This window comes from Phaenicophaeus curvirostris, chromosome 7 (genome assembly GCF_032191515.1).
Source record: "Phaenicophaeus curvirostris isolate KB17595 chromosome 7, BPBGC_Pcur_1.0, whole genome shotgun sequence".
In the NCBI taxonomy this organism is placed as follows: Eukaryota; Metazoa; Chordata; class Aves; order Cuculiformes; family Cuculidae; genus Phaenicophaeus; species Phaenicophaeus curvirostris.
Window position 1 is genome coordinate 4,690,658 of NC_091398.1, and position 23,605 is coordinate 4,714,262.

The window sequence follows — 23,605 nt, forward strand, 5'->3', positions numbered from 1 at the left end:
GCCTATTCAAAGGAAATGTAAGGAAGATTAATATTGAATAGAAAAGCTATTGAAAGAAGATGCAATCACCAAGCACAAGCACTTGTGTTCTCCACAGACACACAGCAAAGCCTGCCAGGTCAGCTCTGCTTCGGGGTGAAAAGACAGGATCTGTCTCTAATATAGAGGCACTTCCCAGCAGTCCCCAGAACAAAACTTATCCTTCAAGCACAAGCTGGAACATGCTGGAACATTTCAGTTAAGCCACATTTTCCATGTATCAAGCCAGCCTGAACTCAATGGAGACTCTGCCAGCTTGTACCAGCCAGCAGCTTGGCTCTCCTGCGTTCCCATCAAAGCACAAACCACTGCTGCTGTGCAAGGGTTTTACATAAAACATGCAAAGAAGGATAGCAAAGGATGCATAGAAATAAAACCAAATCCAGAAAGGTGGAAGAGAGGGTAGAATGCATGACTGTGTGATACAGAGGTGTAAAAATGCAGGTAGTTCATGAGGCTTAACTCCCAAGGCCTGGCCTTCCATTAGCAACCATAAGGCAGCCATCAGGCTAATCACTACCAGAGTGAGACAGATCCTCTTGGGACCTTTACAGGGCCACAGCAGCACACAAAGCACATTGTACAGAAAGCCACACATGGGAAAGTGTTATTAGTGCAACGCTGACCTGGCTAAAAGGGTGGGAAAGGGGAGGACAGAAGGAAATATGAGCAGAGGAGTCGTATGCGTATCAGCTGCTCAGTGTGTGCTGTGCTGCCGTCTCTACCAAGTGAGGAGTTTCACAGAGCAGCAAGCTGCAGAAGTATTTCAACATCATCACTGTTTCGGGACTCTATCAGCCTGTTTATACTAATTAGCAAGCTAGAGCTGCCTATAGACATATGATACCAAAAAGAGAAGACTAAAAGCTATTGCAACCTTTCACTGCTTAAAGAGTCTTATAAGAAAGATGAAGAAAAACTTCATAACAGAGCCTGTAGCAATTGGACAAGGTGTAATGGTTTTACACTAAAAGAGATGTCCAGGCTAGATAGCAGGAATATTTTTTTCATGCTGAGGATAGTGAAGCACTGGCACAGTTTACCCAGGGAGCGGTGGACACCCCCCATCTCTGGAAACATTCAGAGTCAGGTTGGATGGAGCTCTGAGCAACCTGATCCAGTGGGACGTGTCCCTGACCATGGCAGGGGGGGCGGAATTGGATCATCTTTAAGGCCCCTTCCAACTCAAATCATTCTATGAAACAAGAATACGATTGAGTCAAAGATTAAATTACATAATCCTAGCTTTAGAGGCAGCATAATTTTGAAGCCTGCCACCAGCGTTTTCTTTCTCCAATGAATCAGGTTCATTTCCTTGTAACCACTGCTGTATTGTTGCTTCAGACATATCATTTTTCCATCAGTCTGAAGAACCAGGTACAACATACCCCAGAACTTTGACTGAAGTCTCCATTTATTTAGCATTTCCATGCCACACAGGACTTTCCCATTACAGTCAAAGTTTGCGAATATTACAATGAGCCTTTCTTTCAGGCACCCCAGAGCAAGTCTTTCATCTTGGTGCCCTGCAGCCTGCTAGAAGCCTGGACCCTTCAAGCATTAAATACCACCATTATTCAAATACACAGTGTTATTTCTGTGACAAAACAGCTTTACACTGTGTTACTAACATAAAAAAAATTGAAATGCTTCCAAGTTAGAAGACAGTAGTATAGTTCTTTTCTAACAAACCAGAGTACAGTAGGGCCTGCAGGAAAGCTGGAAAGGGGCTCTTTATCACCAAGTGCAGTGACAGGACAAGGAGAACAGTTTTAAGAATTAAGAAGGAAGATTTAGATGAGATGTTGAGAAGAAGCATTTTCTGTGAGGGTGGGGAGGCACTGGCCCAGATTGCCCAGAGCAGTGGTGAACCCCCATCCCTGGAGGGGTTCAAGGCCAGGCTGGATGGGGCTTGGAGCCCCTGATCCAGTGGGAGGTGTCCCTGCCCATGGCAGGGAGTGGAACTGGATGGGCTTTGAGTTCCGTTCTATGACTCCTCAATCATCACCGTAGCACTGGAACACTGGCCTGGAGATGCTCCTATAGACAAGGTCTAATCGCAGGTTTCAGCATTTTGCCACTTTAGCTGCTTTGAAGCACTTCTGTGAATATTAATTATAGAGAGTTGAATTGTTTTCATCAACAAACTGAGCTTCAGGAAAACTCTCAGTCTTGAGTCTTTTAAAAAGTTCTACCACAGCCTTCAAGTTTGGAAGAGCCTTGTGTGCATCCCCAGCAAGAGTCAAGCCTCTGCATTTTCAGGTACAGGAATTTAACTGTTCAACTCTGGCTCTCAAGTTTGAAAAGTTTGAAACCCGAGGCTGTTTAATAAACGTCAATAGGATGAGAAGGCTATTTTCATTATGACTTTCCTGAAGAACAAACCAAACCTGGGTGACCATTGGAGTGCCACTGGCAGCAGGCACAGGCAGGGTGTGGTATTAGAAGGGTTAAGGAGCCATCTGCTGGCAGCTCCCACAAATTGTTGAATGGCACTAAGCTAATAACGTTTCAATTACAGATTAATTATCTACAGTGCATTTAATTATCCATGGATTCAAACTGTCCATGGATAATTCAAGTGAAGCACTTCATGGGGAATATACAGTCTGCTATGTATCTGCCAACAATTTAAATTAGATGCCAATGGATTCTGGGTGTCTGATCTCTCTCTAAAAAAAGAAACAGCCCACCCCAAATACACTGTGGTGAACTTGGTCATAGTAATATTTACCAACACCAGAAAATTGCATGCAGATCACTTTATGCATTTAGATCATCGCCTCAAAATAGAAAGCACAGCAAAGTATCTCTAAGGAATAGACAGAACTGAGCTTATTCCTTGTACTCCGTACTTGCTAGTGAAGCAATCAAAAAAGGGAACAATACAAACAACTACAGGTGTGAAAACAGTGAGCTTTCTTCCTGAAGAATTAGTCTGATTGAAAACATAAGGCTCTATTTTAGAGGGCTGCTAACCGCAGAAACCAGCTGAGCCAAAGGGAAGATGTGCACCTCCTGTACTGCGGTGGCCCCTGATGAAGGGCCAGCACAGTTCCCTCTGAAGTACACACATGGAGTTTAGCCACTGCCAACATCTTTTATAGCCTCTGTAATCTCCCCCACCCTTATTCCCCCTGCCACATCCCACTGCAGCTTCAGACACAGGTACAGAGAACATATTGCTACGCAGCTCCCCAGGCTTCACACAGCTGCATTACCTTGCAAAGCAAAAATACCACAACAGGGCTGTTGTCCTTACAAAGCAAAAACACAGCATCTCTTTGGTCATAAACACAAGGGAAGCAGAGAGAAAACACCACAACAGTGCAGTAACAGAGTCTATCAGGGTAGTAATGCATGCGCACACACGGTCTGTGAACTTGAGTAGACAGCATTGCCACCTGCCCTGTCTTCATTCGAAGGAAAGGCAGGCTTCAAGGTTCCCCTTGAACCGTCTCCCACTGCCTCGTCTCCCTCCCGACATTCTCTCCAGGCACACACAGAGCAGAAGCAAAAGATGATTGCTACCATACATTTCAGAAGGTAAAAGTCACCATCAGAAAGCCCCGGCTGACGATCCATTCATTAGCAGTGCCAAGTTCAGTAAGGGTCTCCAAGTCAGAGTTTCCACACATAGCAATAAATTTCCTAGCGTGGACACAAAATGCAAGTGCAGTTCACGTAGAAGCTGTAGGATTCTTTTAGCAACTTAAACTATAACCTGTATTTCTCTTTCAAATCTTAATTTTACAAAGAATGCCCTTTATCCTATCTCTGCTAATATGATCGTGCTACCACATTACACTTCTCTGTCTCCAAGCCTATTTGCAGACACCCAAGGGCTAACTGGAACTCACCTGCAAGTGCAAATCAGTAGAACTGGCTTGCATTTTCTGCAGCTGTCTGAGCCCTTGCTTAACCAGACACTCAGCAGAAACACCTTCACTAAGGCTGTTACACAAATCAGTTCAATGAAGCCACAAGCTTGCCCTCTTAAATGCATCTTGCAGAGCATGTACAGGCTTAGAAATATGACAAACATAGCTCTGAAAATAAATAGGAGATAAAAAAGCATCTGGCCTTAAAATGGCAGATGATATTGCTCTATATTTTCAATCCATTTTATTCCAGCTTCTATACTTAATACACTGCTGGACTGAGAAGCTACCCCTTAAGCTGTACGTGCAGATAAATATTCAAATAACTGCCTAGGTTCACACATCAGCTTCTGCAAGATTTTCATATTGTCTTTCATGATATGATGCTTTTCTTTTTTAAATCCTCAATATTAACACTAAAAATTTGAGTTTGCACCTTCCCACAAAGGCAAAAGCTCACTTGTCCTCAATGAAACTGTTCTGAACTTGGAGGTGCCTCTTGACATACTCTAAGACTGATGCATTGCTACAAATAAAGCATCGCATGCCAAAGGCAGCATTGTTTCCACTTCACCCCATCAGCAGAGCAAACAAGTTCAACAGCCCTCCTCTACTCTTCTTTTCCCTATCTTCAATCTTTTTTTACTGTACAGACACACAACGCTTGGTGCTTACACTGAGCTTGTGATGTATACAACCTATTGATTTTGTAAGCTTCTTTCCTGGATGCAGCAGTTTCAGCTGGGGGGCTCGAAAAAGAGGTAGGACATAAGAATGCTGTCTCTCTCATTACATGTCAAATCCTCGAGCCATCACTTTTGTTGCTGAGCAAACTGAGAACCACTGGAAAGCGATTAAAATTTGGCAGCAGAATGTCTAAGCCACTGGCATTTCAGTAGCAACAGGGAGAGTGCAAGATGTGAAAAAGCCTGTAGCATTGCTGCCATCCTGCTGTGAACCAGAGGTATAGTGCCTCTGACTTTGGAGCCAGAGAACCTATTTGTACAGACCGCCTCTTCAAATTTCGCATGTTCCACTGTAGTTCTTGGGCTAACTGCAACTTAAATGCTATTTTGTAAGCCAAAGGACTGCAGATCAGCCTATTCTGCTTAAAGATTAGTTCCCTTGTTTCTCAGGCAATAGCCAAGTCTTGCCCATTTCCCCCACCTGTATTGCCCTTGGAAAACCAGGGAGGGATCCTACAGGCAGAGAAGCCAGTCTAAAGCTTCTGGTGATCTATCATTTGCCATTGAACTCCAAGTCCAGGCTTCCTTCTGCAGAATTGCAACTGTATTGGGGTTGAGAAATGCAACTTTAAGCATAGCAGTTAAAACAGTAATTCGGGTTGGGTTCTTGATGCCTGATTCCCAACTACAGTTTGCTTTGCTGAGGCTCTACACCAAGCCAGAGCTATCCATGAATACTGAACATTACTGGTAGAAAATAAACCAGGCTAATTTTAACTGCTGCGATATGGATTCCAAAGCATAACTAGAGGCAACCAGGTATAAAACTGTAGCCATTTTAATCACCTTCTTGCCTTGTCTCCCCCATTTTCTCTTAGGTGGCAAAGCAATTGCAGCCTTCAGTCGTGTGGATCGGAGAGACAGAACAAATATTTTCTAAAGCTGCAGGGGATGAAGAGGTGAGTCGCTCCTTTTTTATTTCAGAGCAAAAAATTTCTGCTGTTGCGTTACAGCTGACACAAAGGAACAAGTGTATTTCTTAGCCTAGCACATTCCAGTATGACCAGACCTGCCAAAGCTTGCTTGATAATAGCTTGTCTCACTAACATTTGTGGTTTATTTTTCTCTTTTAAGAGAGTCCTGTGACTTCATAAGAGCCCCCAAGAGGTCACATATCTCTCCTATGCACCTATACTTGCTTTATTTAAAAATAGCCCAGTCACTGCTCATCAGTGCACTGAAAAGTAGAATAGAATAATGGAGAGTTTCAAAATGTGAGGCAAGAAACTAAAAGTTAAGATGAGCTTAACTTGTTCAGCTCTATTAATTTGAGAAATTGGATAGAACCAAAGTGAACAATAAAGTAACAAGAATAAATTTCCACTGTGAAAACAAAGAGCCTATATTAAATAGTTATGTTTACAGATTATTTTATTTAGGCTCACAGGAGTCCCACTGCTATTGCTTCCATTCCTTCCTCTCTGGTGTAGCTTCCCCACCAGAAAGAAAAATAAAACACTGCCCAATAGGCACAGCAACTCAGCCACCACAGCGGAGAGCAATCCACCTGAAATCCTGATTAAATTCATGCTGATTGCAAAATATTTTACTTTAAGAGCTCCATGTGAAAAATTAAACCTTTTTTTCTTAAGGGGACTCTGTACACTTAGGCTGTGGGATGGACACAAGCCTATATTCTGGAAGGCCAATCTTGGAGCCTGTGAGTAGCAACAGATAGACAAATCATGGAGAGTAATTTAGCCAGCATAAAATGTGTTAAAAACAAATAAATCGATATTTCAGTTATGTCTGTGACCAGATCTCCCGGACAGACCAAAAGCAGCAAGATTGTCTACAATTTCCAAGAGACACATGTAGCAGTTGCTTGTTTAATCAGAGAAGCCACATTCACTACCAAAGGCTTCTCAACGAGGGAATAGCAAAGTCTGGATAAAATCCCATGATTTGAAGTTACGCACTTGGACAGTGCGACATCCTTTCTCTTGGAGTAAGAATTCTTGGCTTTTTTCTGCCTTGCTCCAGGGCAGACCTGTTGTGGTTACAAGGCACATTCCTTGGGAGCACAGCAATTGTACTAGGCTTCTCCAACCAATATTAATTTGGATGCTATCAAACATAGTTATGATCCAATCATGATTCCAATAACACGTTTCCATGAAATCTAATAACAGGTTTTGCTCAATACCCATCAGTTTTACAGGTAGTACTTAAATACTTGTTCTAAAGTCAAAGAGTAAACCATTGCAAATAAATGAATCCTGAGTTCAAAGAGCTTGCGTTCTCAGGTTAGAACCTCAGCAAGCTGGAAGTCATAGCAAAAATCAGGGAGTATTTTTCACATTTAAAGCTGTTAGATCATAACCTCCAAGAGCTGGGAGGATTCCACACCAGGTTACATACTGCAGCAATTCTTTTATCTGATAAAGTTCATCAAGCGCACAGGTCCAAGTAATATTTCTCCTTGAGCTGGAAGTCAGAATTTCCTTCTTTAAATTAGTTGTTTCCTTCCTGCTTTCCAATAACAGGATCAACAAATTCAATAGTGAAAGGCCCTAGCGCAAACCTAAAAATACACAAGCAGAAATCAAGTGTTTACCTGATTTTCAGAAGACAAGGGCCTTCTATTTAGGTTGACCATCTAGTCTGCTTACATTAAATCCAACTAAGCTACTAAAAAGGCACAAAATCCTGTTGTGTATGTTGTGCCTACATACAATTTCACCTCATTAATTGCAAACCATCAGTACCGCTAACTCTTTCTTCCTTCTATTTACATGTACTCACTGCAGATGAGCCCAAAACGATTGGAAAAGATCCTCCCTGAATTTCTCAAGGCTTTGAAAGCAAAGGACAGAGTGCTTCTAGTGGGAACCACCAACCGACCCTTCAGTGCCAACCTTAAACCTTTGTGCCGCGTCTACCAAAAAATTATTCTGATTCCTAGGCCTGACTACAGATCAAGATATGGCAAGTATTTCATTGATCCTGTTGGCTACTACTATTTAAAATCCGTGCTCTGTGTCTGGTTGTTCACAAAGCTGGCTTTAACCTAAATTCATACCCCAGGCATGAATTTTCTATAAATTTCCATATTGCCTGAATTTTCAATTCCTGAATATTTACATAACACTGTTACAGGCTACTACAAAGATCATATAATAGAAGCAGAAGTTGGGAGAAGGGTTTAAAATACTGATACACAGCAACTAGCTTTCTTCGTGAGTTGTTTAGCATGTACTGAGTTCATCCCAGCTCATTTCTCACTGTAGAAAGGATAAGATCCTATTTTGTTATGCACTTTTTTTCAATACAGCAAGGATTCCAAACTCATTCATAGACCCATAGAGTGGTTTGGGCTGGAAGTGACCTTAAGGACCATCCAGTTCCAATCCCCCTGCCATCGTGGTGCAACCACAACTTCTCTGAGCAACCTGTGCCGCTGCCTCACCAACCTCACAGGAAAATTCTTTGTAATATCTAGTGTCAATCTCCCCTCTCTCAGCTTAAAACATTTCCCCCCATCCTATCCCTGCACTCCCTGATCGAAAGCCCCTCCTCAGCTTTCCTGCAGGCCCCCTTTAAGTACCAGAAGGCCTCTGTAAGGTCTCTCCTGAGCCTTCTTTCCTCTAGGCTGAGGAATCACAACTCTCCCAACCCATTACTCCTATCCAGTTTCTGTACTCTAAACAATATACTCCAGGCATCTCCATAAACAGACTCATGGAAGGTTGAGTTTTGTCACTATCAAATTCCATTTTTGCACTTGCAGATCATGAGAGCACCCACAATTTTGCATGCCTAGTCTATCAAGTGGTGATAGACTCCCGAAGTCTGACAAAGGACATTGAGGACCTTATCCTGAGAGTCAAAGCTTGTAATAAAAAAAAAAAAAAAAATCTTTTATTAGACCAACTTACCCAGGTAGCAGAAAGACAAACTTTCAAGCACGGGCATTTGTTTTCAGATTTGAGTCACCTTAAAGTCTGCAATAGCTCAGCATCTACCAGTAAAACAACTCTCACAATTAAGCTTAACAAAAAATGATGGGTAGTGCATATCCTTCAGAAGTGGCTGCTGGAATGGCTTTTGTTCCCAGAAGAACAGTCATTTTTTTCTGTGGTTTAATCAAATATGTGGTTTAACATATATTGTATACATATTGTATACTAATGAGCAATGCGTTGACTTATAATTAGGAAGACTGTTTAGGTTCCGTCTAAAGGTAGTGTGGAAAGAAGGATTTGGGCTATTCATAATGGCTCCAAACTCTTAAGTTAGGGCTATCAAGGGTGCGTTTCTTCCACCAGTGGCTCCTGGCCCACATATCCCTTTTTATAGGGCAAGAAGGTATGGCCTCAAGTTGTGCCGGGGAGGTTTGAACATTAGGAAAAAAATCTCTACTGATAGAACGGTGAAGCACTGGGAGAGGCTGCCCAGGGAAGTGGAGTCATAACTGTCCCTGAAAGAGTTCAAAAAAAGCATAGAGTGGCTCTTCATGACATTGCTCGGTAGGCGTGTTGGTGTTGTGTTGATGGTTGGACTGGATGATCTTGGAGGTCTTTTCCAACCTTAGCAATTCTGGGATTCTATTGAATCATAGAATTACCAGGTTGGAAAAGACCCACTGGATCATCAAGTCCAACCATTCCTATCAAACACTAAACCATGTCCCTCAGCACCTCATCCACCCGTCCCCTTAAACCCCTCCAGGGAAGGTGACTCAACCCCCTCACTGGGCAGGCTGTTCCAATGCCAAATGACCCTTTCTGTGAAATATTTTTTCCTGATGTCCAGCCAGAACCTCCCCTGGCAGAGCTTAAGGCCATTCCCTCTCGTACTGTCCCCTGTCACTTGGGATTGATCACCTTATCAAGGAAAACAGACTTCCTTCATGACACTAAACTCTGGTGGGCCGTGTCCCAGAAGAATACGGTGCTTAAGGGAACCACATTCAGTTCACAGAACCTTGCTACACAATTGTAGCTCGATTACAGTATTGCTCTGCCATCATATTATTACAAAAATCATGCAACTGTATTATGAAGTTCGTACTGCTTTTTGCGGAGGCAGCCAAGGTACTGAGAGCATGCAGGTTTGAGCAACCTCAAGACAGGTTTTGGCTGCCTAGCACATTGTAAATCTCTCCCACGTTCCATAATTTTCATTGCATGGATGGGAAGTGGTCTCTAAGCAAGCTAACATGTGTTTCATGTTACGTTACAGCTCTGACAAATTGCTAACAGATAAGGGGCATGAATAAGACCTAGAGAAAAGAGGTGATAGCAGCTGAATTTAGCTGTGCTCACTGCTGGGGACTGAACTGCCACATTCTGAGAGTCCCACCACTAATTTGGAGTAAAAAAGGCCAGCTAAAAGGATTTCCACTGCAAACCTAAGAATGCCCTAAAAAGTTAACTCTTGACATTTTAAAGCAGATTAAATATGCAACTTCACTTCCTTGACATTGTCTCATTTAAGGGAGTGCCTGGCTTGTTCCTTAGGTCCAAGCTTCCCTGAAGTTCAGTGGAAATATGATCTCCACTGTACAGAGCACTCATCTTCTGATCCTGACAATTTTCAGTGCCTGACACCCAATTTGAAAACTTGTTTTGACAGAAAAGCCATGACATAAGTATTCACAGCCACATCGCACAGCTACCTGTCTGCTACAACCCTCCCTTTTCTTGCAAACCAGAATATTCCAATCTATGCACAATGGAAACAGTAAACATACAATGGAAATCATTAAACCAAAAGATTCACTGGTTTCTTGGTATTAATCAAGTCCGTACTTCATATTATGCATGATCCTACCAGCAACAGAAGCTGCGGCACAGAATATATGGCTGTGCAGACACAGTGCTCGCTGTTGTGTGCATCAATTCCTCTTCCATGAATTAGTGATTCAGCCAATAATTATTGAGCATAGTTATAATTCAAGTGGAAGATCACAATTTGCCCGAGTGAAAAACGTAGTACGAAGCTGTCAATAGTTACGGGCACAAGCCCACAGTATCGACATTACAGTCGAAGGAAGAGCAAGGCAGGTTTTCTCCATGACATAACTTCCCCGGCATCCAGTACCATTAACTTCTCACCCATAGGAGCATTCAAACATAGGATACTCAAACCACAAGTTGTCTCTCTCATTCCAGAGCCGTTTTAATCTCTATGCATAACATTTTTCCTGAATGTTTTCATATAAGGCATGACATGAATCTTTTGCTAAGTTTCTCTGAGACGAACCGTTACTTTACGTTGGATAAAACAAAGGATGTTATTACTCCTATTAATTTATTTTTGGAAGCAAAAATGTCAGGCACTTTACTTTAAGAAAGCCTTCATGTCAGAGGTTCACAGCTAAAAGATACAGACAGGTTCAGCTTCTAACTAATGAGCAAAGTGCCAGTCACAGACACGTACTCCTGGCCTTTGCAACACGTTCCTGCATAGCTGGAAGCCTTTGGCTTCCAAACCAGACATTGAGTCCCCACAGCAGCCCTCAGTTCAGCAGGAGTAGCCTGTGAGCAGGGTCACAGAAATAAAAACAGGCTATTAACAAAGGTACTTAACTCTGCACACCCACATGGGAACATTCTGGACAGGTTCTCTTTCTCTGTATACACCCAGGCATATTTAAATAGTTCTCTCCATTTTTATACACATTATGTGCCCTTAGTGCCTTTCTGAAGGTACTGACTGGCAGCCAAGAAATGACTGCTAATGGTTTAAGAACAAACGTGCCTTAAAGCCTCTATGCTACCAAGCTGTAGATTAAAGAAACAGCAAACAGAAAATTGGAATCTTGGCTTTCCTGACTGATAGTCCTTGTTTTCCTCATGCCTTTGCCTTTCTCTCTTTTTCTGGGTACTGATGAACAGTCTTATGGAAACACATCATCTGGCAGCATGGAGGAGAAATCACCGACTCGCTGGACCTCAGCGCCCTAACAAAGGTGTCCGATGGTTTCACCCAGGGAGACATCATCCAGGCTGTGCAAACTGTCCTGAGCGAGCTACGTCTCCTGCAGATGAAAAGGAAGCCACTGAGAGCCTCAGAATTCATAGGTCCTCTGGCCAAACAGGACCCCGTGTACAGAGAGGAGGACGACGCATTTCAGGTGACATTAAGAGCTATGTTAACTGACTGTCTTTCATCACCTCCTGCCTCTTCCTTAACCAGGCACATTTGATCTAGAGACTTGCTAATTCTGCTGATGAGTTGGCACATCACTGTTGGAACGATGATGTATGGCTCAGCGGCACCAAACACCCAGCTTGCCCGTTTTGGGATGTTTGGCAGCCCAGGCTGCTGGGCAAACACTGGTTATTCCAGGCAGCAACTCTGCACGAGCAGCATGCCTGGCACGCTGCTTTGCTAAAGCTACTGCCTGCACCCAGCTGATCTCATAGAGGGTAGCCTCAACATGCACAGGTCTATTATGTGGGTGCTGTCAGTGCAACGCATCGGTCCCCTTCATGTCAGAGCTGATGTGTTAGACAAGCCTGGCTGTATCTTCTTGAGAAGGCAAAAACCCTGGACATGCAGGGTCTGCGGAGGACTCCACGTAAGGAATAAGCCTTAAGTCTTCATTTAAAATTATTTCAAACAAGAATATTATTCTTTTTGGTGTTTAAACAGTAGTTTCTACCTCAGACCCATCCTTCTCCACAACCTCAGGGCCATAAATCCTTAAGGCTAGTACATTTGAGGTGCACTACATACAGAATCAGAGCCAGAGCAGACCTCAAGGTTTGTCCTGTTCCAACCTCCTTGCCATGGGCCGGGACACCTCCCACTGGATCAGGCTGCTCCAAGCCCCATCCAACCTGGCCTTGAACACCTCCAGGGATGGGGCAGCCGCAACTTGGCTGGGCAACTTGTGCCAGGACCTCCCCACCCTCACAAGAAAACATTTCCTCCCGAGTTCTCATCTCAATCTCCCCTCTTTCAGCTTAAAACCATTCCCCCCTCATCCTATCCCTGCACTCCCCAGAGAGCCTCGCATACCTCAAATATACACAGATCACCATGCAAACAATTGTTATTTCAACACGTAGTTCAGTAAAAATTACTCTTTCCCTAGACTAGGATTATCTTTTCATAATTAATTCTGCTTTCACTGTATTGCTCTTAGCTTTCCTAACAGCTTATCAGGCTTACTTCGGGTCTACAATCTATTTATTGTAGCGACTTCAGTGTAACTTAGGGACAGCTGAACCAGGCTGGAACTGGTTAGTTGAGTGCAACCCGAAGCTTAGCAGCACTGACACCCCAGAAAAAAAGGCACAACGCTTGACTACAGTACTTCAAGCCTATTAAACACTAGGAAAAGCTTTGGCCACCAAACAGAAAAACCTCACTATGTCCCAAGGAGGGTGCAGGCAGCCCATGCCAGGGGCTCTGAAGCGGATAGGGCTTCTGAATCAAAGCCAAGAGACCCCAAAAGAACTCTCTATCTCATATCCCACAACTTCTACCCAAGACCCTCTTACAGACCATCCCGTTCTCTTGGCTGAAAGGTTTCCTCCTAATTCTGCTCTTTGAATCCCCTCTGGGTTTTAATCTCCACAGCGCCTTGCACAACTGATGCAAGCTTGGCCAAGTCTTCTTCCACTGCTAACCTAATGATAGCGCATATTTCTCCAAGCCCTGCTGAATACTTTCCAGTTTCCATTTAGAGCCATTTGGCTCTCTCAGCACAGGCAGAATATGTGATATTTGGCAAATTACTCTTTTTCCTCATGCTTCCTATCTAAACCAATACCTTTCCTCAGGGAAAGGCTAACGGTTCAGTGTTGCAGCAGAGAAAAATCCCTGCAATTCCAGCTCCAACTAGTATTCCATTTGTATCCTGAAACATGAGAGGTACTATTTAGTGCGAGCTTAACTTGAAAATAGTATTCCATTTACTGTAAATGTGCCTGGTTTGTACAGCACAAGGAATGCAGGCAGTGCTTCATCTTGATCATGACTAAAATGATACTGTTCTCAGCATCTCACGGCAATCATTTCCTTGCATTAATTACAGCCCTTAAGAAAGTATTTCCTTTTATCTCTTTTAAATTTGTTTCCCTTAAATGTCACGGAATCTTGGCCCAGCACCTGTAATACAGCACAGGGAAAGAGGATTGTCAAAATGGCCTCGTGCATTAATTAACTCCAATATCTTCATCTCTCCTCACATAGAAGTCCTGCTTCTGGAGCCTCTAATCATTGCTATCGCTGAACATTTTCTGTTGCTTTGTCCTTTTTGAAGTGGTGCAGCTGAAACGCAGTATTCAAAGTGAAGATTAGCACTGTGATGAATCTTTGATTTCTGTTCGCCAGAAACATGAATCTCTCCATTTCACATTTATATGCCGCCAGTGTGCCAAAAAGGAATATAAATGATGCAAAATTTGCAAGAACGTGATTTCTTCATTCAATTTACTCAAATTTACATTCAATTTACTCAAGTTACACATTCACATTTTTTTAAATTATAAATTATTGCACCAGGGTGATCGATGCAAATCCTTACACAGAAATAGCAGCAGACCTAGAGGAACACAGGGCAATCCAACAAGTACGTGGGTCCCACCTGGCAGTGACAGGTGTAAAATACTTATAGTATGTAAGAAAACCATAAAGCTAACACCATTCCTCCAGCAAGCAAAGACTTTTAACGCTGAGCAGTCACTTACTCACAGTAACTTGCAATCCTAGTTCAGAAGCTAGTTTGAGTAATTGGAACCATATCTAAGGAGCTGGCTTCACTAATCCCACACGATGGTTCTACTAGCCAGAGTCAAAAAGCAGCCTTCATCCCACGCAAAAACGCAGGTGATTTATAGCATTGACGTATATGCACAAAGAAATGGAAACAAGAAAAGGCATCACTTGTCACTCTGCTGCTCCTGCCACATGCAGCAGAATGCTTTGTCAACAAGAGGCGAGGTGACCTCCCCAGGCTGCACGCAAGCAGCACTTTGTTCTTCAAAGCTCCCAGCAAGCCATTGGCAGAAATTTATTCCTTCCATTTCTCACCTAAGATCTGGAGAACATCTTCCCCAGGACAACAAAATTAGGAAGGGAAAAAGAATTTTCATGGCCTATCACACCTGGAATGCCGCAGACATCACTTTGGTTGCTAGCTACTGCCAGGGACTTCGGTTCCTCCTGGAGGCAATAGTCACAACCAACATCTTGTCTGTCTTATCCCAGTCACATGAAGGACCATGAACAGCCACCTCCAGACTTGTCCCTGCCTGTGTTATTCCAGCTGTGTCTAGTATCCCTTACACTGAAATAGCTTGACTCCAGACCATCTTTAGGACAGCAAAATTCAATTGCCCAGGTTGCTGCATTGAAAGCCCAGGAATTCCTCCAAAACACCTCCCATGACACCATCTAGATGTGGATGCCTGAGAGGCTGCACAGTGCTTCCATTGGTGGAGTCAGGGTTCTCAGAGCTCAGCTGATTTGGGCAATTAGAGCAGAGATGGTCACGTTAGGGCTGCCCAGCAGCCAGCTGGACACGAGGCAGCTGCCAGACTTCATTGACCTGCTGACAGGATATAATCTGCAAGACAAGATCCCAATAGGGTAGTTGTCATCAAAACCTTTAAGGAGCATGACAACAACAAGGACCAGGAAGGAGACCAGGTTCTGAGACCAGGAAAGGAACACAGCAGGGGTTTCATGTCCCTCCAAATTTCCAACATACGTTGGGGAAAGGGGACAAGGCAAATTCCTAGTGGTAGCCTTGCCAGGCTCAAGCTGGATGCAGCATTTTCAATGGATCGTATGGAAAAGGCAGACTTCATAGGATACCTCATTGGTAGGAAACTTGAGGACAACAGGGACCCAAGTGAAGGGCAGAAGAGATACGGTTGTGGCACTAAATAGAGGGCTGCGGTCAGAGGAAGGACATTCACTCCTAGGGCAGCACAAGCATGAATACAGTCAAGAGGGAAGGCATTTTATCAGCCATGTCAACACCTACTGGTATTTTCATCTCTGTTGTAGGCAGGACTTCGTTGATAGAGGTTCTCGTATGCACACACGGGAAAGACTAATTCCTCCACACACAACTTTGAGGCGCTACCATCTCCTTTGTGATACATTATTTTCACATGGCCTAGAACAGCCTTGTGGACACTGCAGTCCAGGAGCTTGGCGAGACTGCAGAGCAGCTACACCAAAATCATTTACAAGTCACAGGGCTGTGAACAGGCATCTGAAAGCAATAAACAGGTTTTCAGTGTTCGGGGTTTGCTTTGCGCCTTAAGCTCTCTCACTGAAATAAAAACTGTCTGGATTGATTTGCAGGGCTCTGAGAGGTATATGCTTTGTCTGGTGCCAAGTTTCAGACCAGAGGGAGTTTTGACAAGAGCTATATACCTTGGAAATTGGGTTGATCGTAGAAGTCCTAACGTGTCCATAACTATAGCAACACAAATGGCCCAGCTAAGTACGCCTGTTAATGAGACACACTTCAAGCAAGCAATTGCCATTCTCCTTGTTATAATAATGTACTCAAGAGATCTGAGGATTTAATTTCTTCTCCACAAGCCAGACAGGATTTTAAGATATTTTTTTAGGGACTGCTCCATTGGACTAGTAAAAAGTTTAAGCGTTCCCTGTCTCTCTTTTAAGTATCATTAAAACATACCTATGCTTTTTGATTCTCCAGGCTTGGTACGCGAAGACACCGCTGATTAAAGCACGAATGAAAGCACTGGCAAAGAGCAAAAAAGGAGAAAAAGGAAAAAAACCAAGGAAATGAAGGAAAAAAAAAATCAAGAATTTGACATCTGACATCACTGACAAGGGGGGGGACAGAAAGCAGTTAATTAGAATTAATTAGTTAATTAGAATTAATTAATTAGCAGTTAGTTTTATTGCTAACTGTAACACATTAGACCTACAGATATATAAAGCAGTTAGTTTTATAAAGCATATAGGATATTAAAATAATGAAAGACATTAACACGACATCAATTTTTAAGGAGAGTTACTTGCAGAAATAAATGAGTACAGCCTAAAAGTTGATAGCATGTTACAGTCCTGAGTAATGAACCCTTCTGCCCCCTAAAATCTCTTAGAATAAATAACACTTGAGCAAGTCAGTGGTCATTAACTCTTTATCCTCTGAGAGCTACATGTCACATGGATGTCTCATCCCATTTTGTAACTTTATGAAATTCATTCAGAAAGGAATCGTATTCCCTGGAATAGCTATAACTTGAGGTGTGCTATGCTAAGTGAATTTCTAACTATTACAGCTATAAAGACTGCTTTTTAATTGGGATGGATTATAAGGCACTTAGTGCAATCTACCACGAGCCAAATACTTCCATAGCTGCACGAGAATCAGCACTGTTTCACTTTTTGATGCCTTATCATGGACAAATTTATATTTGTGGATGTTAACAGAAAGCAATAAGAAGAACAAAAGCAAAGTGGTCAGGTGGAGTTCATTTTGGTGGATGCCCTGAGATCTACTTTGCAATAGGAAGCGACGCCAAATTACCTTGTCCACGCAAATAGTGATTTATCTGTTGCTTACAAAAACATATGAAGAACTGCAGAGGTGGTGGCAATCTGGAATAGGCCTGTTGAGCTTTCTAAAAGGTTGTTTCATGCTGTGTTAAGCTAAATCTACCTAGACCTGCTTCAACTTCTGAATCCTACCCTGCAAGCTCTGTAAGTAGCCTGCTGGTCAAAGTCTGCCCCGCTACATTCAGACCCCACACTTTAAGTAACAGGCAGATTTATTCAGATTTTCCCAGTCTTGTGCTTTGACATAGTGCCTCCTACTCCATAAGGTGGCATCAGGTCCAACATCCAAAATAGCGCAAGTAGCAAATGCAGGAAACAACCTTCTCAGAAACACAATGCACCAAGTAATCCATGACAGCATTTGATAGATGATAGCATTTCAGTTGATAAGCAACTTTATTTGGTCACAAATCAGCAATTTGGTGTGGGGAAGGTATTTATTAACAGTAGTTAATGCTCGAGATTTAGGGTGCCCCACACAACACTGATGGAGCCAGCACTGCTGAGCACAGGATCTCATTCACCACTGTCTTCTATAAATTTGAGCCACCAATACCCATTTTCTTCTCTAACTGCATCATGCCTGGGTTAACTTGATAACAGGTAACTAGCAATGCCTGTTTAACTGGAAATACATGGCACATCATCCCCAGGGAGTCCAAGGACCTCTCCACAGACAGGCTGGGAGGTCGAAGGAGGGCTGCACTGCTTTAACAAAGTTACTCGTGTTTCCTCCAGCACAGACAAGGCCAACCTGCTTCTGGGGAAGGGGGGCAGCCTGAGGAAAACGCACACTCTGTTAGTTACAATTCAGTCTGATCATAGCACCGCCCACTGCTTATTAAGATCTTGATAATATGTTTGGCATGATCACATTTTTAATCATTTCTGCATCTTTGTAATATCCCAACTACTTACTCCCCCTGCTTCCCCTAACAGAACAGAGTTATTCCATCAAAAACAAGGTTGCAATTTGCAGAAAATGGAGTCTTGCCTGGATGCTCAATACACAACACGCTTTCGGAGAGAAACTATAAAATGTCTTGAGTTGGAAGGGACCTTAAAAATCAGCCAGCTCCAACCCCTGTCATGGGCAGGGACGCCTCCCCACTGGATCACACCTTGAACCCCTCCAGGGATGGGGCAGCCACCACTGCTCTGGGCAACCTGGGTCAGGACGTCACTGCCCTCATTGTGAAGAATTTCCTCCTTATATCTAGGCTAAACCTGTCCCTCTCCAGTTTATATTCATTGCCCCTAGTCTTATCACCACAAGCCATTGTAAAAAGTCCCTCCCCAGCTTTCTTGTAGCCCCTTCAGGTACTGGAGGGTATAAGGTCACCTCGCAGCCTTCTCTTCTTCAGGCTGAACACCCTTTCAATACCTGAATGGGGGGGCCTACAAGAAAGCTGGGGAGAGAATTTTTAAAGGCATGTACTGATGGAGTGAGGGGGAATAGCTTTAAATTGGAGAGGGGCAGATTTAGGCTCTCAGCTCCTGGAATTTAACTGCTTGCAACAGAGCAGCTACAAACCTTGGCTTTCCTTTCTTTATCCTTTGCAGGCTCTTGCCTGCAGCAGGCAGCTGGCTTCACAAATTTGGCAGCGCACCCCAGTTTAAAAAAAAAAAAGGCAACTCTTCAACTCCCTCCTCTGCAAGGAGAGCCAGAGCCTCCAAAGAAGCAGCAGGGTTTGTGTCAAAAACCTCATCTCTTCTCTCATCCGCAAGAAAACTAATTTGGATAATTCTATCCTCAATCTTGCCGACAGTGGAATACTCCTCTCCACAACAGGTTTGACAGCAGAATGTGATGTGATGAAAAGAGCACATTTAGCTTGGACGTAAGCAAGCCCATTAACTAATATTTCAGCAGGTTCAGTGCAATCTCGATAGGAAAGTAAAGCACTGACTAGCAACATCCATCTCCAGGGCACGACTCTGACCCCACGCAGAAAGGATGTATGAGCTTCTCACCTTTCCAGGTGTGCTTGGTAGGGCAGAAGCCTGTGGGTTTTCTCCAGTATTTACCAGTTCGTGGGAGGAAAAAGCCCTGAGGCAGTTAAATCTCAAGGCATAGCTTGCAGTGGAAACCATATTTCTCTTTTTTCCCCTCCATAGGTATCTGGAAACCACAGCTGGCATGTCTTCAAACAGCTCCAGAGGTCTAAGGGGTGACAAAGAGGCAACAAAGCAGGCAAGCTCTGCCCCATACAGCTGCCAAGTACTTTTAGAGAATTCTCTTGAGGGGGTGGGGAGCAATTTTTATGCTACTTGTAATTATTATTACAGAAAGCACTTCTATTTGGAAGTGAAGCTGCTGCAACAAGCCAAGCCAACGCACTGCAATTTCAGTGTCAACTACTGAACTTCTCAATTAAGTGACTCTGGCTGGATCTCCAACACCCGTCCCACTGCGAAGCTCAATAGTGGTCTCACAGGGAACACCACTAGGAATGCTCTGTTGGACCTGGGCAGTGCATCTCTACCCAAAGATCTTTCACCACAGGAATAAAACAACATCATGTCTTTGCAAAACCCAGCTGCAGGGCAATTGCATTCCACTTTCCAGCCACAACAGCCCCAAAATCTGATGAAGCAGGAAAATCCCCTTCACTACACCCTGTCCTCCACTTCGTTTCCAGCAAGAGGCAAGTTTTGTGGGACAGCGGAGAGGGTTGCCAGGCTGCTTGGCCTCCTGGTGTGGCAGTGGGAGGTAATCCAGCAGCACCAAAGCTGAGAAAAGAAGCTGTCACGCTCATTTATATATGTAAGTGATCTAGAGAATTATCGGCTAAATTATTTAAATGTCCCATTACTATTAAACTACTGGGCATTCATTGTAAGAACAGTCATAATACAGTAACTAATTTGGTATTAATGTGAGTGTCAGCGTTTCATTGCAGTTATTTTGTACTTCATCATAAGATAATTTACCAATAAATTAATTGGCTTAATTGCTTCCTCCAAACCCAGGAGAACTACATATGACATGACTTTTAAAAAGTGCTCATGCTCTCTTCCCAGTCTTTCTGCTTTAACCACAACAAGTGAGAACACCCTTTTGAAACACTTGAGGGGGACCAGCTGAGAAAAAGGGGACACAGCACGACTTCAGCCTCCCAGAGGCAATAAGATCTTGGCATAACCCTGTCCTGTGGATCTTGATGTGCTTTAAATACAACCCCCAAGGCCACGCTTAGAGCAGGAGCCCAGGTTTCAGTGCCTGCATTGCAGGGTCCTGGGTGGTGGACAAGGAGAACAATCCCAGTGCTCAGCCTCCATCAAGGGTTGGGGAAGCACCTGGGAGCTCTTCTTGCCCACACCCTGTTGCACAAATTCCCCACATGACCTTTTTCTCCCCAAAATACCAATAACCCCCGATCCTCATCAACTGGACATCAGCCAGAGCTGAGACTCAGGTTGCAGCCAACATCCCTGTTACAGTTGGAAATAAGTTGCTACCAATCTTCCACATGGCAAAACAAAAAGCCATAATCAAGATTTGAGGTGCGTAGTGCATACCCTGCCTGGGATGAAATGTTTCCCAACTGATTTAAACTCTATCAACAAGCCTGACAAACACAAACAGATTACCAAAACACTGGAAGAGGATGGAGAAGAAGCCAAAGCTAAGTGGAGCCTTATATCCTGAAGCCTCACCTCCGTGCTGCTCTAAAGCACCCACAACCACCTGGGAAAGGTCTCCAGGGCATCTTTGCCAACCCCAGGCAGCATCCCTCTTGCCATCCACACGTGGGATGCGCCTTCCTCCTCCCAGCAGCAAGTTCTCAGGGATGCAGCTGACAGAAAGCAGCCCCAGTGCTGCACATCCAGGCAGGAGAGAGCTGCATCCTCGCAGTGAGGAGGCAGGAAAAACAGCCCTCGCTGATCAGAGCCAGCAGCCGCCGTGAAGTCATGCTTTCACAATGCATTTCTGGTATTATTAGGTCCCTGGCTTATGTCAGGCGCTCAGGTTATGCCGCTGTGGCCAAAGCCCTTTAATCAGACCCTGTAACTCCTGTTAAAAGCGATGCCAGCCCTTGTCTCCGATCCCTGCCAATTTTACAAGAGCTATTTTGCCTTGCTAGCCTGGACTGATTTAGAGATGGGGTTATTGGGAGCACTGCTGCCTTCCTGAGAGCAGACTCCTCCAGCAATGGGATTTTTACAACCAGTGCTGAACCTCTCTGGCAAACCCAACAAGTCTCCAAGAGCTCCCACCCCTCCAAACCCCAGGAGCTTAGAAAAAGTTTATGGCCAACATCTTCTCCAGGAGATGGAAAAAGGCTCCATTGAGAACCCAGTGCATAAGGACAGTTATTTTCTCCAGTTCCTTGATTTAAATGTTACTTAATAAATTAACAGGGCTCTTTTGCAAAGCACTGGGAACAGAATGCACTGGACCCGGTGCTTTGGCACGCACACCTCCACCATCAGGGTGAGATCAGCCTGACCACCAAGTGCTGTTACATCTTTATTTATCGTCATTCACCCTGGTTCTGGGCTGCCTGCATCATGCCAGGCTGGAAAATTGTCCAAATCCAAGTGGGAAGAGCCCAAGGGAACACATCTTCCAGCACACCCTGGTCAGAGACAAGTCCCAACCACATAGCGCATGTTGTAGCTTATTGTTTAAGTTGCCATCAGAATTAACAAGGGAAAAAAAAACACCTGACATTTCTCAGCAAAACCCACCAAATCCAGGAATATAAAGCGAAGCTGACTGTTCTATTAACTCCCATCCTGCATCAGCAATTTGCTAAAGTGTGGAAACGTTATAATTGACTTTTCTGCTAGTAGCAAAATGTCATTTTTTTCTTCATACTTCCTAAGTCAGTAATGCATTTCAAAAGCCTTCGATGCCACTACCACAACAGGACTTACAAATTAGCACATTTTTTAGCTTTTCATTAAACACAATATCAGAAAAAAAGTCTCATCATATTAAGGTTCCTCTCCTCATTATTGAAAGTACTGTGACTTTGGAAGTTCGCTCAGCAAATTATAATGCACTCAGCCTGGGTCCATTGTAAATCAGGGCTTCAAAAAAGGTGTCACGTAGTCGGACCCTCTTTAAGCACTGAAAATATTGGAGTCTATTTGAAAACGCCTTATGTAGTCTCTCACTAGCCTTGCAAATCATCACAGCACCAGGTAGAGCTTCCTTTTATTTTTTGCCTCGTGGCATCAAGCCGTTCCTATTCCAGACAGAAAAAGAGGATTATTTCTTGCTGGGATTCCAGAAAAAAAGAACCTTACAGCTAAGATAATAAGCTGCATTAAATTCCCCAGTCATTTAGGGCTCTTGGTCAGCTTTGCTCAGCATCCATGGGGCTGTTCATCCCAAAGGAGAAGGGGGTTCTCCAGGTGGACCCCAGCCCCGCTGCCCTGGGACGTCCCTGGTGAGGGATGCTCTTCTGTGGTGCCATCAAAGGCTGATTCCCAAGCTCCATGCTCTAAGGCTGTTACCCTAGGAGGATGCTGCAGAAGAGGAGCCTTTTTTTTTTTATTATTTTGTAGAGCAAACAAGCACCAAGCCCATTTTTGCATGCCCTTGCCTCCTGCAAAAGCACTAAATTCAGCCTCTCCTAGCCTTTAGCATTACAGCCCTCAGAGGAAGTCCTCTTTCTTGGCAATAATAGTTGCTATGGGAGCAGGGAGAGACTCACATCCCACTCCTGGACACCCCAAATCCAGCCACCATCCCAGGGCAGAGTCCTGCCAGGCTCTGCTCCCACCTGCCCAGCAGCCTTGAGGCCAAAGGATGAGAAATACAAACTCCACACCTTTTTCTATTTTCTTAATCCTCTGGAATAAAAAAAAAAAAACTAAACACACCTCTAATCTCCTCTGTACAACTACAAACACCAACACTGCAGTTTTCCGCAGGCGAGATGCTCCTCTCCATAAAGACATCCATACTTTAAAGTGCTCAAGCTAGCAAGACAATCATCATTAAGGAGGCAACTGAGGGCACCCAGCAACAAAAGAAAAGCAAGAAATGAAATAAGGCTTTTTAGGAGAACAGCTGGAAACCAGCAGCAAAGGACATTCCCCAGCAACCCCTTCCAACTCACTTAAGTTCAGTTTCCACTCTGTCTCAGTTTCCCCAACAGAAAAAATGTGACCAGCAGCAACACAAGGACTAATGAAAACACTAGGAAGGGGCAAAGGACACCTCAACACAGACAACAACAGCTCTAAAACCCAAAATGAGCAGCAGAGAATAAGGAAACCAAATGAATAGATCCTGCAGAAAACAGCCAGAAACCAGCAGCATAAAAACAGCAAACACTCACCTTCTCTCCCTCCAAGGGTCACAGCTTCTGCGTGGACACCACCGACGCACATGCCACCAAGAAGCAAAAGGATCTGCCAACACTGCTTTGTCCATCATTGCCTAAGAAACCACCCAGAGCCAACCAGCAAGCC

General features: G+C 43.9%; 2 protein-coding genes across 2 annotated transcripts in view; one reads left to right on the forward strand and one right to left on the reverse strand.

Moving 5' to 3' along the window:
• Window positions 1-16,397, forward strand: part of IQCA1 (IQ motif containing with AAA domain 1) — a 150,315-nt gene extending 133,918 nt beyond the window's left edge. Inside the window, exons 17-20 of the mRNA XM_069860495.1 lie at window positions 5,485-5,565; window positions 7,417-7,594; window positions 11,509-11,747; window positions 16,305-16,397. Coding sequence (XP_069716596.1) covers window positions 5,485-5,565; window positions 7,417-7,594; window positions 11,509-11,747; window positions 16,305-16,397 — 591 coding nt within the window. The remainder of the gene's footprint in view (window positions 1-5,484; window positions 5,566-7,416; window positions 7,595-11,508; window positions 11,748-16,304) is intronic.
• The window catches only part of ACKR3 (atypical chemokine receptor 3), a 198,762-nt gene that overhangs the window by 139,565 nt on the left and 35,592 nt on the right, over window positions 1-23,605 (reverse strand). The window lies entirely within an intron of this gene.